A 13,370-nucleotide genomic window follows, 5' to 3' on the forward strand; every position below is an offset into this window, starting at 1 on the left:
AAGAGAGAGACACTGGATATGTTTTGGACAGGGACACAGAGTTAGCCTTCAATATAAATGTACACGGTTACACTCAGGATGTAGTATTCTTCACTTACACATGAATAATAAATAATGAATACACGATATCCGTATTCAGTTTATGGGCAGAATTGATATTTTATATATTAAGCCTGATGCACTAGGGGTGGAAAGGGCCAAGGGTTAGGGGAGTGAATATTGCTATAAGTGTTCAGGGTGCAAGCCGCGACACTCGGGAAAGTCACTTAAGTCGCGGTCTTTGGTTTTCCTGCACACTACTGGTCTTGACCCACTATTTCTATATGTTACTCTATCTGTATTTATTAGTGTTTTCCACTCTGCCGGGATATCGTTTCTCAGTGTGTCACCTATAACTTAGTCACTTATATTGTTCTGGCCTTCACTTTGTTACTGTCACTACACACTCACGTCTTGGCGGTTCGCTGCACAGGAGGCGTCGAGATCACTACATACCCTTGTTTTCTGGGTTTAACTTGATGAGGCACCCGGGTGTGAGAGGAGGCCTTATTGGGGAACCTTCAGGTAGGGACAACGCACTGCCAGTAGGGGCGTCACTGCCCAGGCCTTCGTCATCAGGGTTGTACAGGGAGGCCCTCCCGTCTGGGGGCCTCAACCTGGGAGGAGGCCCTCGTACTGGAGCCTCATTGGTGGGGTGCAGGGAGGCCCTCCGGTCTGGGAGCCTCAACCTGGGAGGTGGCCCTCGGGACTAGGGCCGAAGAGCTGCAGGAGGCGGGCCTGTCGCCTCTGACTCCAGGGAAAGGGGGAGCCTGAGTTGCCCGGGTCTGGAGCCTGCTGGTCAGGCCTGGGGGTCTGGGGGCTGTGGCCGCCTGCGGGGTGGGGCGCCATCAGGGGTGAACTGCAGTGCCTTCTCCATCGGACGTCCGTCAGGGGCAGGGACCTGCCAGGGGTAGGTGGTAGGACCAGGATCGGGCCACGCCACCACTCCGGCAGCACCTCTGGGGAACCATTCCTGGAAGGAGACAACAAAGGGCGTCCCACGCAGCCGAGAGGTAAAGGGTCGGCCACGCAAGGGACCTCCTGCTTCGGGAGTACCGTCGGAGTCACGAATGAAGGGCATACAGTGGCCGCTCCTTCCTTCACACGTACAGTGGCCGTGTTGGCGGTTCCGTGTCTCCTAGGGCCCACAGCTGAAGGGCGTACAGTGGCTGCTCCTTCCCCCGCACGTACAGTGGCCGTGCTGGCGGTGCTGCTCCTGAAGGAGGAAGAGGCAGGTGAGGGGTGCACAGTGGCCGCGCCCTCCCTGGCACATACAGTGGCCGTAGCCGTGGGCCTGCCTGCCCTTTGAGAAGTAACTGAAGGACATACAGTGGCCGCTTCTCCACCATCACGTACAGTGGCCGTGAGCGCGGTGTTACTTCTGTAGAAGGAGGAGGTAGTGGATGAGGGGTGTACAGTGGCCGCTCCCTCCCTGTCATGTACAGTGGCCATGATCGTGGCTTCACTACTCCCGCCTTTGCCAGTCGGAGCGCATTCAATAACTAACGCTCTGAGGCCATCCCCAGAGGTGGCTGTGACCGAAGGGCATACAGTGGCCGCTCCTTCCCCCTCACGTACAGTGGCCTTGATGGCGGAGTCACAGGGGGGAGACAACTGAAGGGTGTACAGTGGCCGCTCCTTCCCCAGCACGTACAGTGGCCGTACCGTGGTGTTGCTTGGGACTGACTCTGGATCAGTCCCACCCCGAACCTGGTGAAGGCTGCCCCGCTCGCACGGTCATTGCCTCTTCCTGCTTACCTGGTGTTGGGCCAGTTGAGGGGAAGAGGGGCTCAGGACAGGGGTGCCCCGGTGACCCTCTTGTTCCGGGTCAATAGCCGAGCCGTGGTGTCCTCCTGGGGTGGTGATGTGGTAGTGGCTTGGTGGTGAGGTGGGGGGTGGCGGGGTGGATGGTCCGGCGGCAGCGGGTATTTTAGATACTAAGCTGTTCTTTACTGTGGAACGGAAGAACAGTTTAAAAGACCCTTTCATGTATTATGTCAAAATTAAGGAAAAGATTCTATCTATCTATCTATCAATAGCCCGACGCCCTAATCCCGCAAAGGGTGGCCACAGACAAAACGCCTCCAAGTCGCTGTCACCCACCATTTTACTACCCTCCCCCCAACTCACTCCTAAAAAACCTGCTAAAATAAAATACTTGCATAAAGAAAATTTAATGATGATTTAAATGTTACTGGAAAATACCAAAAAGATACTTATGAAGAAAAAGTTAGCAGCCAAACCTGACACATTCCAGGCACCCTAGTTTTGTAGACTTTCTTTGATGCTAGCCTTAACTTTATTTAATATTACTCCTCTAGAGAGTGGTAGGTGGTGGCGACCATCATCCACTCACTTGATGTAGAACTGCCTACTTCTTCCTTAGCCTTTATCATTCTTTTTCTGTGCCTGCCCTCCTCTCTTCCTATTTCTCCCAACTTTCCTGTCACCTCTTATAGCTTTCCTTTACAGATGGTTTTCCAGTGAGTGACAGGCCAAATTGTTTCCTGTAAAGCAAGAAACCATTTACAACGCTGGATGGTAACCATATAACCAAACCATACGTGCTCCCTGCGTGTCAACAGTTGGGTTGGTGGAAGGTTAGTGCCCCTCCCTGTAAAACAAATAAGTCAAATGGCCGCCCTCTACGGGATTATGGCGTCTGGCAACAGACTCCTCTAAAGTAAGAGAGGGGAAAATATATGAATACATTTACAGTGGTTTTTGAACTTACATATTAATCTTCCTCCCAGACGAAACAAGAGACGATATTGTAAAAGCCACAATGTCGGATGTATGTGTAGAACCAGCACGGCGGTTGTCATGGTTACGTGACACCACACTTCGGCTCTATTATTTACGGTCTTGAATTTATTTAAACTAGTTTTCTCTTAACTCAGTATAATCGATGATTTATAGGTATATAAGCATGTTCTTGATATTTCAGACTTTTTAATTAATATACTGGTTTTAAAAACAGTTTGTTGGTACCGAAATTATTTGTTTACAGCCGAAACTGTTGAGAGTCACACCATGCCGCTTTCGTGGACATGAGATAATCTCGAGCGACTTCTGGCACTTTCCTGGCACCGTTCTAGGACCAACTTGGCAGTGTCAACGGGTATGGCAGTATTGGTGAGTCACTTAAGGGTGAAGCACAATATGCCGGAGTACAGCAAACTGAGCAGCCTTCGCTACCAGTCTTATCATGCTTACAAATCTGGAAAGGTCCGTCAATAATTCGGTGTATTAACTCGTCTTTTCATTTTTGAAAGTATCACATTACAGTAGTAATGATGTTTAAAAAATTATGACAGACTGTATAAATACACCAGTACAATTAGCCTGGCGTATTTAGTATTAGTTGCAGAGGAGGATTTCTTAACACCATTTACTCATTCACCTATGAGACGACTTTATGTAGCAAATGAGTGGCTTTTTGTCATGTTGAGTTCTTTACCAAATGGGTGCTGCCTTTCCATATTTTCTACTTAAGTGAGTCTTTCACAGGTTACTTATTATTCCTGGATTACCACAGCTACTGGGGATTTTTATAAACTTAGCTTTGAAAGCTATCAGTGAGAATTTAGAGTGCATAAATATTCTGCTGACGTCTGCCATTAGCTGGCCATACTTAACGTTCCTAATGTGGATTTTTAAATTTGAAAGCTGGCTGTCAAACACGGGAGGTTAGGTTAAGTTTGGTTAAATCATTAAGTTTCCCATGGCTTTGACGCGGGATACAATGATTTTTTTTTTTTTTTTTTTTTATGTGTCCGACTCTGGGCATAGGCTTCACAGCCTGCTATCAAGGCCCAGCAGTCCTCCTACAAACCATACACCTCTACATGTATCCAGTCAGAGTGATGGTTGGTAAACAACGCGACCAGTCAGATAGATCGTCGGTTAACATTGACCCGGGTGACCTGGCCGCTTCCATAAATACCCCAAAATAGGTATATTTTGTCTTTTTCCAATCACTTCTTGCAGTCACAATGGAACAGTTAACAATCTATGTTGCTTATGTATGAAAATTACTTACCGTGAGATTGTGAGTTTATTATAGTATAGATGGAATCACCGTGCCCATTTGGTAAAGAATTACTGTTAGGTTGGAGGCAGGGTAATAATCCAAAATATCGCTGCCTCTGTAAGTTAGGATGGTTCAGAGGGGTGCCGGTCGTTTCGGCTGTAAGTCATTTAGGTTGTAACATCCAGATAGGTTACGTTTGGTTAGTTTATGGTGCTTAGACTGTTAGGTAATGCAACCGTTTGCCAATTTCGATGTTGCATCAAATTACCAGGATCCGTTTAGAGTAGGTTGGCCAGAATTTTTTAGATATACTAGAATATTAGCTTCTGTTTGGTTATTTCTGTACGGTACCCTTCCTTCCTTGGCAGTCGTTTGCCAGTTTGGATGTTATGGTATGTCTGAAATGACCAGGACCTGTTTTGAGTAGGTTAGCTAGAATTTTGTAGATTTGCTAAAATATTCGCTTTGGTTCGTTATTTCTGTGCTTCTCCTTTGTTGGCAGAACTACCATGGTTACTGGGAGTTGATATTTAACCTAAGGTAACTCACAGGAAAATGGTTGATGAAGTTGTACTGTCACACCAAACTCATGCTAGGAAAAACCAATATGCCTACATTATATATACAACCTAAAATTTTTAGCAAATTTTTGTCTGTAATCATCCTGCCTATCTATCTATCTATCTATTGCTAGATGCCTTCATCCCATAAGGGGTGGCCACAAACAAATTGCCTCCATGTTGCCCTGTCCCCTGCCATTTCACTGCCCTGCTCCCAGCTCACACCTCAGTCCCTCTTATACCTCTCCACTCCATCCCTGCATCTCATCCTTGGCCTCCCCCTCCCTCTCTCCCCTTCCAACTCATTCACATACACTCTCCTTGTCAGCCTCTCACTCTCCATCCCCTCCACATGTCCAAATCACCTCAGTGTGTTTCTTCTAACACATTCACATCACAATGCTCCTTCATTTCCTCATTTGTCGGTCAGTCTCCATGTGACTCCACATACTCCTCTCAAATAACTCTTTTCCACTGCTCTCACGTTTGACACTTGTCCCTCCAACAAGGTCCACGCTTCACTTCCATACGTTAGAGTTGGTACCACAATACTGTCATGTAGTAGCTTCTTCACTGCCATGCTCACTTCCTGTTTCTTATCACTGCTTTCAAGGAACCAGCAACCTTTCTTCCCTGTTGCACCCTTTCAAGCACTTCACCTTCTAAACTTCCATCCTTATTCATCACACTACCCAATTACTTAAACACACTCACATTTTCCATTTCCTCCTCATCCAGCCTCACTGTACATTCACTGACTTCACTTCTGTCGAAGACCATAACTTTACTCTTCCCTACTTTCACCTTTAGATTCCGTTTCTTACACACTTTCCCAAACTCATCCACCAAGCTTTGCAGTTCCCCTTCATCTTCACATAACAACACAGTATCATCTGCAAACAACAGTACAGGTAGCTAGTTTCCAAACACTGCCCACTCTCACTAGGGCTGCTCCAACATCCACTGCCATACCTTGTATCTCTTTTATAACCCCATCCTTTAGGGGGGGCGGTAGCACAGTGGTAGCGCGCTGGACTCGTAATCGGGGGATTGCGAGTTCGAGCCTCGCCCGGGCTGCCGTGCTGGGAGTGGTAGCTCGCTCCTGTAACCCTAGCGGGGCTATATAGTCCAATACAGGGCTTAGCTCGGGAGAACTCCATTTCTCCCATTTTTTTATAACCCCATCCATATACAGGCTCAACAACCATGGATACATGACGCTTCCTTATTTCAGTCCAACCTTCAAATAGAAAAATGCATTCAGTTCACTATCTACACACACTGCAGCCTTAGCACCCTCATACATACTCTTCACGGCCTTCAGCAGCTTCCCAACTACTCCATGTATTCTTAATACATTCCACAATCCTTGTCTATGTACCCTGTCATGTGCTCTCTCCAGATCCATGAAGGCTGCATACAACTTCTTTTCCTTCTCTAGAAACTTTTCCACCAAAGATCTAAGAATGAATATCTGATCTACACATCTTCTTCCCTTCCTAAAACCTCCCTGTTCTTCACCAACTGATTCCTCTGTTATTTCCCTAACTCTGTCAATAAGTATCCTACCATATACTTTTCCTATTACACTAAGAAGACAAATGCCCCTATGATTACCACACACTTCTTTTTCTCCCTTTCCTTTGTACAGGGGAATAATTATACCTAACTTGTGGAGAGGATGGGGGATGATAATTGGGTGAGGAAGGTGAGAAGTGTTAATATTGGAGGTGGGATTATGAGAGGTAGACTGAGAAAGACGTGGGACATGGTCATTAAGTGTGACCTCAGGGTTAAGGGACTGAACAGGGAGGCTGCAATGGATCGTGCAGCGTGGATAGCCGCCATTAAGTGACCAAGGCTGATGCATGCAAACATGTTGGAACCTTTAAAAACGAAACGAGACAAGCTTCCAATCCTCTGGGACTCTGCCTTCCTCCCATGCCAATCTGCACATCTTCCGCATCCATTCTACCACTGTCTCTCCCCCATGCTTCAACATTTCACCACACAAGCCATCAATTCCTGGGGCTTTCTCCATTTTAACTTTCTTCATTGCTTCCACAACTTCTATCCTACTGATTTCTTCCTCTCTGCTCTCATTCCTCCTCCCAGCCATTCCCCAGCCACTTATACTTGCATTACTTTCATTCTCTAAGTTCAACAATTCCTTAAAGTGTTCTCTCCATATGCTCACTTTTTCTCCCTTCTCCACTAGTAATCTCAAGGAGTAGACTGTAGCATCAGCTAAGCAGGGCAGTACTCCCAAGGTGGATGGAAAGCTGATGACAGGGAGAGCTGGAGCTCCTGTTTCATCAGCCCTCAGGACTATTTCCCGACCATCCCCCTTTGCTGAACTTTTTCAGCATCTCAGTAACACAGAGAGTAGGCCAGCATGCTCCCCAATACAAGTTTCTCAAACTATCAACACCAAACTTCATGCACAGTACACACTACACTTCCTTTTCCAAAATTCAAAAAAGTAATCATGGCTGCTAAATACATAGCCCCGGAGTCCCCAATGGTGGGGGGGGGGATCATAAATGCCCCACCTTCCGCCCCTCTCCCAGTGATGACTCAAGCTCCCTGGAACCACTGTTTGACTCACTTCACATTCATGGCCTATTCTCCAACTTTCGTTCTGTTGAGCACTACCTCTCCTCCTCTAAACCACACCTTCTTTTCCTAACTGAGACTCAGCTATCTGAGGCACCTGACAGCAAACCCTTTTCTGTATGCTCCTGTTTTATACTCATTTCAAAGCCAAAGGTGGCTGATGTGTATATATATGCAACGACATATCTTGCTCTCATGTTCGTGAACTCAATTCTTCTGAATTCTCTACACTATGGCTTCAGCTTTCCTGTCATTCTCTGACTAAATATATCTGCACTGTTTACTTATCTCCTAATTCTACTAACTTTAAAAAATTCTTCGGCCGTATTACTTCTACAATGGAACACATTCTATCCATTTCTCCTTTCTCTGGAATCTCCATTCTAGGACATTTCAATGTTCACCACCACCTTTGGCTCTCCTCTCCTTTCATTGATCCACCTGGTGAACAAGCCTACACCTTTTCTGTCCTTAATGACTTAGAGCAGCTTGTACAGCACCCTACCCATATCCCTAACCACCTTGGAGAGAGCTCCAACATACTTGACCTCTTCCTTACAACCAATCCTTCTGCTTACATTGTTAATCTTTTCTCTCCGTTGGGCTCCTCCAATCACAACGTTATCACCTTAACCTGTCCTATCACTCCGGTACGGCCTGTGGACCCACCAAAGAAATGTCGTCTGTGGCACTTTGGAGCTGTGGATTGGGAGGCCCTGAGGCAATACTTCTTTGATTTTTCCTGGAATGATTATTGCTTCCATGGCCGTGAGCCATCTGAATGTGCCTTGCGTATTAACCCCTTAACCGCGGGGTGTCACTTTTGTGACGCTTGGGAGCAAGGGATCATACCGCGGGGCGTCGCTTTTGTGATTCTGTATTATTTTGAATTCACCCGGGCTTCCAAGTGGGGGCTTGTATCATCTATCAGTACTGCCAATGTCCAACACTAGTCAGCACTCCTAATCTCATCTGTACTCCCATCCATTGTTGACAATTTAGCCATTTCTCCCCGTTCTTGACTCCCCTCCCTACCCCCCCTCCATTACCCTATCCTCTCGCCTGCCCGGCCGTGCTACACTAAGTAAATCTTCCCTGGAATTTTTCATTGATTTCATCCATTGAAATAAGCCCTATGCCCTATTCTTATACCAAATAATATATACAAGAAAGAAATAAGGTAAGTGAGAGTGCCATACACCTGGAATTGGCTAATTATCCCTGACAACACCTCATGTGCACTCGTTCGCTAATTTTCGCTGTTTTTTTCCCCTTGAAATATGCCGTATAATCTATTTTCTTAATAAATATTCATATAAGGAGGGAAGGGAGAAGCCTAAGTGATATTTACATTCACCTGGAACTACCTAATTTATAATGTATTGTCTAGATTTCCTGCCAATCATTTCAGTGCTATACATAGCTGTTTCAAGAGCTAACATTGGTAGTACTGAATATCCCCTAAGTAGGCCTCCACCAGGCCCTCCCTTATCAGTTTACTCTCATCTTCCGAAGTGGAGGTACGTCTGTTTCGTCTTGCTGACTTCAGGGACTTTTTCACCCCAATGCAATGGGCCCTGTGACCTTTACCCCCTACTAAACCTCTTGTGGAAAGAGGTAAAGGGCTGACAATTGATAAAAGAGTGACTACGATCTTTTTATTGAGTAAAACAGTGCAAGTGGAATTGTAAATAATGTGTAAACAGCAAGTGAAAGAAATGAATGTAAATATACGTGAACAATGGAAAATAGTTTTATAAGTTACTTCAAGTCACAGTGCATAACAGTGTAAATAAAATAAAAATGTAAATAACGTAAATAAAACAGAGAACGTAAATAGAAATGTAAATGAGTAGTATTATAAGAATACGAGTATATACCCTAGGAGTAATGAAAGTGAAAGTTTCACTCTAGCATGTCTGAATACTATGAGTTATGAGAGTGAAGATGAAAGTGACATTCACTCTCAATGATAGTATACAGGACGAGAAAGTGAATGCTACGTATTTTACTGAAAGAAATTGAATCCCTACAGTGACAATAAACTAATACTACTGAAGGAAACTTATGGATAAAGACTGTAGATATATATATAGTGTTATATAGTAATAGAAATATAAAGTGTGAGGGGTTTTATGAATAATAAATGACAGAGTACCAAGAGTGAACTAGCGCAAGTGCGACGGTCAGACGTGCTCATAATTTTCGTTGCTTTCACAGTGTTTTTTTTTTTGGAGTTTGGATCCCAAACTACTTGAAAATCATAGAGTAGTGTTTATAGTGTTAAGATCTGGCTGTGGTAATCATATTACGGGTTGTCGGGAAGTGTAAGTGGAGACTTCATTACCCAACTTCAGAGGTCTCCACAAGTCCTGTGGTAACTGACGAAGGCTCAACAAACATTCCAGGAGAAAGCTGAAGGTATGTGCCATAAGCATATGTAATTTTAATATTGTAGGACTAATAACTGATTTTTGGCAAATATTTTTTGAGAGTCTGTCGGAGCCCGAATAACCCCGCGGCACACGCAAAACATCAGTAAACATGCCCGCGGTGTAGGGGTTAAGGAGGTTATTCTCTCGGGCATGGAAGCATACATTCCTTTCTCATATCTATTGACTAATGCAAGAAAGCCTTGGTTTAATCACGCTTGTTCTAATGCTGTCTGCAACAAGGAGAGGGCCTATAATAGGTATCGGAGCCAGCCCACCCCAGAGTCACATCTTTTATACATTTGTGCATGGATTCATGCTAAGTCTGTTCTTCACTCTGCTAAAAATAATTTCATTCGTACTAAATGCTCTCAACTCTCCAACTCGAATTCTTCCCGCTCCTTCTGGCACCTTGCCAGAAACCTTTCTAACAACTTATCATGCTTCCCTCCTCTTTTCTACTCTGATGGCTCTGTGGCTATTTCTTTTACTGATAAAGCAGATCTCTTCGCTCAGACTTTCTCCTTCAATTCCACCTTAGACGATTCCGGTGCTGTTCCTCCATCACTTCCCCCATCTGAATTCCTCATGGCTGACATTAAAATTTCTTCAGCTGATGTATTTTCTGCCATTATTGGCCTCAGTACTAACAAGGCATATGGGCCTGATGGAGTCCCTCCTGTTGTTTGCAAGAACTGTGCTTCAGTACTTACACCCTGCCTAGGTAAACTCTTTCGCCTTTGTCTATCAACTTGTACCTTTCCCTCTTGCAAGAAGTTAGCTCTCATTCAGCCAGTCCCAAAGAAGGGTGACCATTCCCAACCCTCCAACTATCGTCCAATTGCTTCAACATACTGTATCTCAAAAGTTTTCGAGTCAGTTCTTAATAGGAAAATTTTAAAGAATCTCTCCTATCACAGCCTTCTCTGATCGTCAATATGGGTTCCGTCAGGGATGCTCCACTGGCGATCTTCTCACCTACCTTTCAGACTCCTGGTCATCCTCCTTTCGGGACTTTGGCGAAAGCTTTGCCATTCCAGTTGACATATCAAAGGTTTTCGATCAAGTCTGGCATAAATCTTAATTTCCTAAGTGCCCTCTTACGGTTTCTATCCTTCTATCTGTGCCTTTATCTCTAGCTTCCTTTCTTGTCGTTTATAGCCGCTGTTGTAGACAGCCATCGTTCTTCTCCAAGATATATGAACACTGGTGTTCCTCAGGGCTCTGTCCTATCACCAACTCTCTTCCTTTTATTCATCAATGACCTTCTAAGCTGTACATCTTACCCTATCCACTCATATGCTGATGACTCCACCCTTCACCTTTCCATTTGGTTCCCGCAACGCCCATCTCAGCAGTTACTTCAACAAACAAGGGATGAGGCTATGGCACACCTAATGTCTGACTTGGCTCGTATCTCTGACTAGGGTAAAAATAATTTGGTTGTTTTTAATGCATCAAAGACTCAGTTATTACACCTATCAACCCGACAAAATCTTCCACAGGTATACCCACTAATGTTTAATAATATTCAGCTTAATCCTGCATCATCCATGAACATGCTTGGGGTTTCATTTACTCGGGACTTATCTTGGACAGATCATATTACATTTCATTCATTCATTGCCAGACGCCATGTATCCCAAACGGGGTGGCCAAGGGCTTAGAGTTAATTGTTTTACAGGGAGGGGCACTAATCCTCCACCAACCCCACTTGACACGTAGGGATGCCAACAGCATCTGGTGTTTGCAGGCGGTCACCCATCCAAGTACTAACCAGACCCAACATTGCTTCGCTGAACATTTTTATCAACACCATAGGGAAGCATAAATATTCGAGATTACGTGAATAAAAAATCAGGCAGACACAGGCTTACGTAACGGCAGGAGAAAACATAATTTAGCAACAACTTTGGCTACTTGTAAAATCTGCATCCAAGAGATTAGGTGTGCTGAGCCGACTCCATTCCTCTTTACTCCAGCACATTTGTTGACTCTATACATGGGCTTTATCCGCCCCTGTGTGGAGTGCAACTCTCATGTGTGGGTAGGTTCCCCACATACAGCTTTTCTCAATAGGGTGGAGTCAACAGCTTTTCGTCTCATTAACTCTTCTCCTCTTACTGACTCCCTTCAACCTCTGTCTCTTCACCGCACTGTTGCATCTTTATCTCTCTTCAGTCACAACTTCAATGGTCACTGCTCCTCTGAACTGTCTGCATGCTTTCCTCCACCTCTACGACGGGCATGTAGCACCCGCCTAGCATCAAACTCTTATCCCTTTTCTTTCCAGCTCTCTAATGCAAGAGTTAACTGTTACTCCCAGCCCTTCATTTATGCAACAGGTCAACTCTGGAACTGTCTCCCTCTGTCTGTACAGGTAAGCCCTTAATTCACACGAACTTTTCTCACGCGATTTCGGTTATCCACGAATTTTTCGTACAGTAATTAAAACAAAATTATAGTATTCAAATAAATAATTTTAATATACAAGAGAAATAAATTAAATATAAAAATGTCAACCTGCTGCCCGTGTGCATGCATATATGTGTGTGTGTGCGAGTGTGGGAGGTCGGTCTACCACGCACCACACAGTTAGTTTGAATCCGACGGTCGGACCATGCGTGACTCGCGAATCGTTATTTGTGGCTTATTTTTCTGCCTTCCAGTGATTGCTTGCCTTGTCTGTCAACATGGGGCCTAAGCGTAGTGCTAGTGATGCATGTGGTAACACACCAAAACGGACTGGTAAAGTGATGTTGCAGACAGAGAAAGTTAAAGTGTTGGACAAACTTAAGGGAGGAATGTCGGCGACAATTCTCCATCAGGACGATTCCCCGTCATTTATTTACATACCAGTTTATTCAGCAAGTACAGTACACTAGTTTTTTACTTAGATGAGTTATAAAATCCCCCTGAAAATTAGTTATTAAAGTATTAATAAATCAATAATAAGTATATTTATACAGTAGAATGACAGGGAATCGTCCATGTTTTGATGGTGAATTGACTTGATGGTGAATTGTCTCTGAACCGTGTGTTTGGTGTGAGTCAACTGTTCTTACAATAAAGAAGACAGAACGTAGCATACGGGACTAAACGGGAGTCAGTGAGGGCTAGTGCACCAGACTGTGCTGAAGTGTCTCCACCTATGCCTGTGAACTGGCTCGGAACCGTATGTTTGGGGTGAATGAGTCAACTGTTTGGACAATAAAGAAGGCAGAATGTAGCATATGGGAGGCAGTGAGGGCTTGTGCACCAGACTGCTGAAGTGTCTCCACCTACGCCTGTGCTTGTCAGGTTTCAGTGTTAAATTTCTTACATTTTTGTTGTTTTTCATACTTTATGCTAGTTTATAATTTGTATGTAGTGCGTAAACAGTATTATTCAGATGTAATATACTTAGTAGACATACGTAATTGTGCACACAAGGGCAGAATGTATACGCAAATTTACCACATACGCGAAGGGTCTGGGAACGTAACCCTCGCGTGAATTAAGGGCTTACCTGTATTTCCTGCATCCTATGATCTCGAGTTTTTCAAACCTAGTGTGTCCAGGCATCTTGAAATGATCGGATCTTGAATTTGGCTCTCACTTATATTTTGTTTTTCTCTTGGAAGGAATAGTTTTGCAGGCTCGTTGCCTTTGGTTCCTTCTTCCTCACATAAAAAAAAAGAAAAAAAAACT

The 13,370-nt window shown here is 44.5% G+C and overlaps 1 protein-coding gene across 1 annotated transcript in view; it reads left to right on the forward strand.

Moving 5' to 3' along the window:
* The first annotated feature begins 3,084 nt into the window (after positions 1–3,084).
* Positions 3,085–13,370, forward strand: part of LOC145414000 (histone-lysine N-methyltransferase SMYD3-like) — a 182,570-nt gene continuing 172,284 nt past the window's right edge. Inside the window, exon 1 of the mRNA XM_080283569.1 lies at positions 3,085–3,174. Within this exon, the coding sequence (XP_080139695.1) occupies positions 3,163–3,174 (12 nt within the window). The 5' untranslated portion in view covers positions 3,085–3,162. The remainder of the gene's footprint in view (positions 3,175–13,370) is intronic.

Source organism: Coenobita brevimanus, chromosome 98, assembly GCF_032717465.1.
Source record: "Coenobita brevimanus isolate Jiangsu-jjx chromosome 98, ASM3271746v2, whole genome shotgun sequence".
Lineage (NCBI taxonomy): Eukaryota > Metazoa > Arthropoda > Malacostraca > Decapoda > Coenobitidae > Coenobita > Coenobita brevimanus.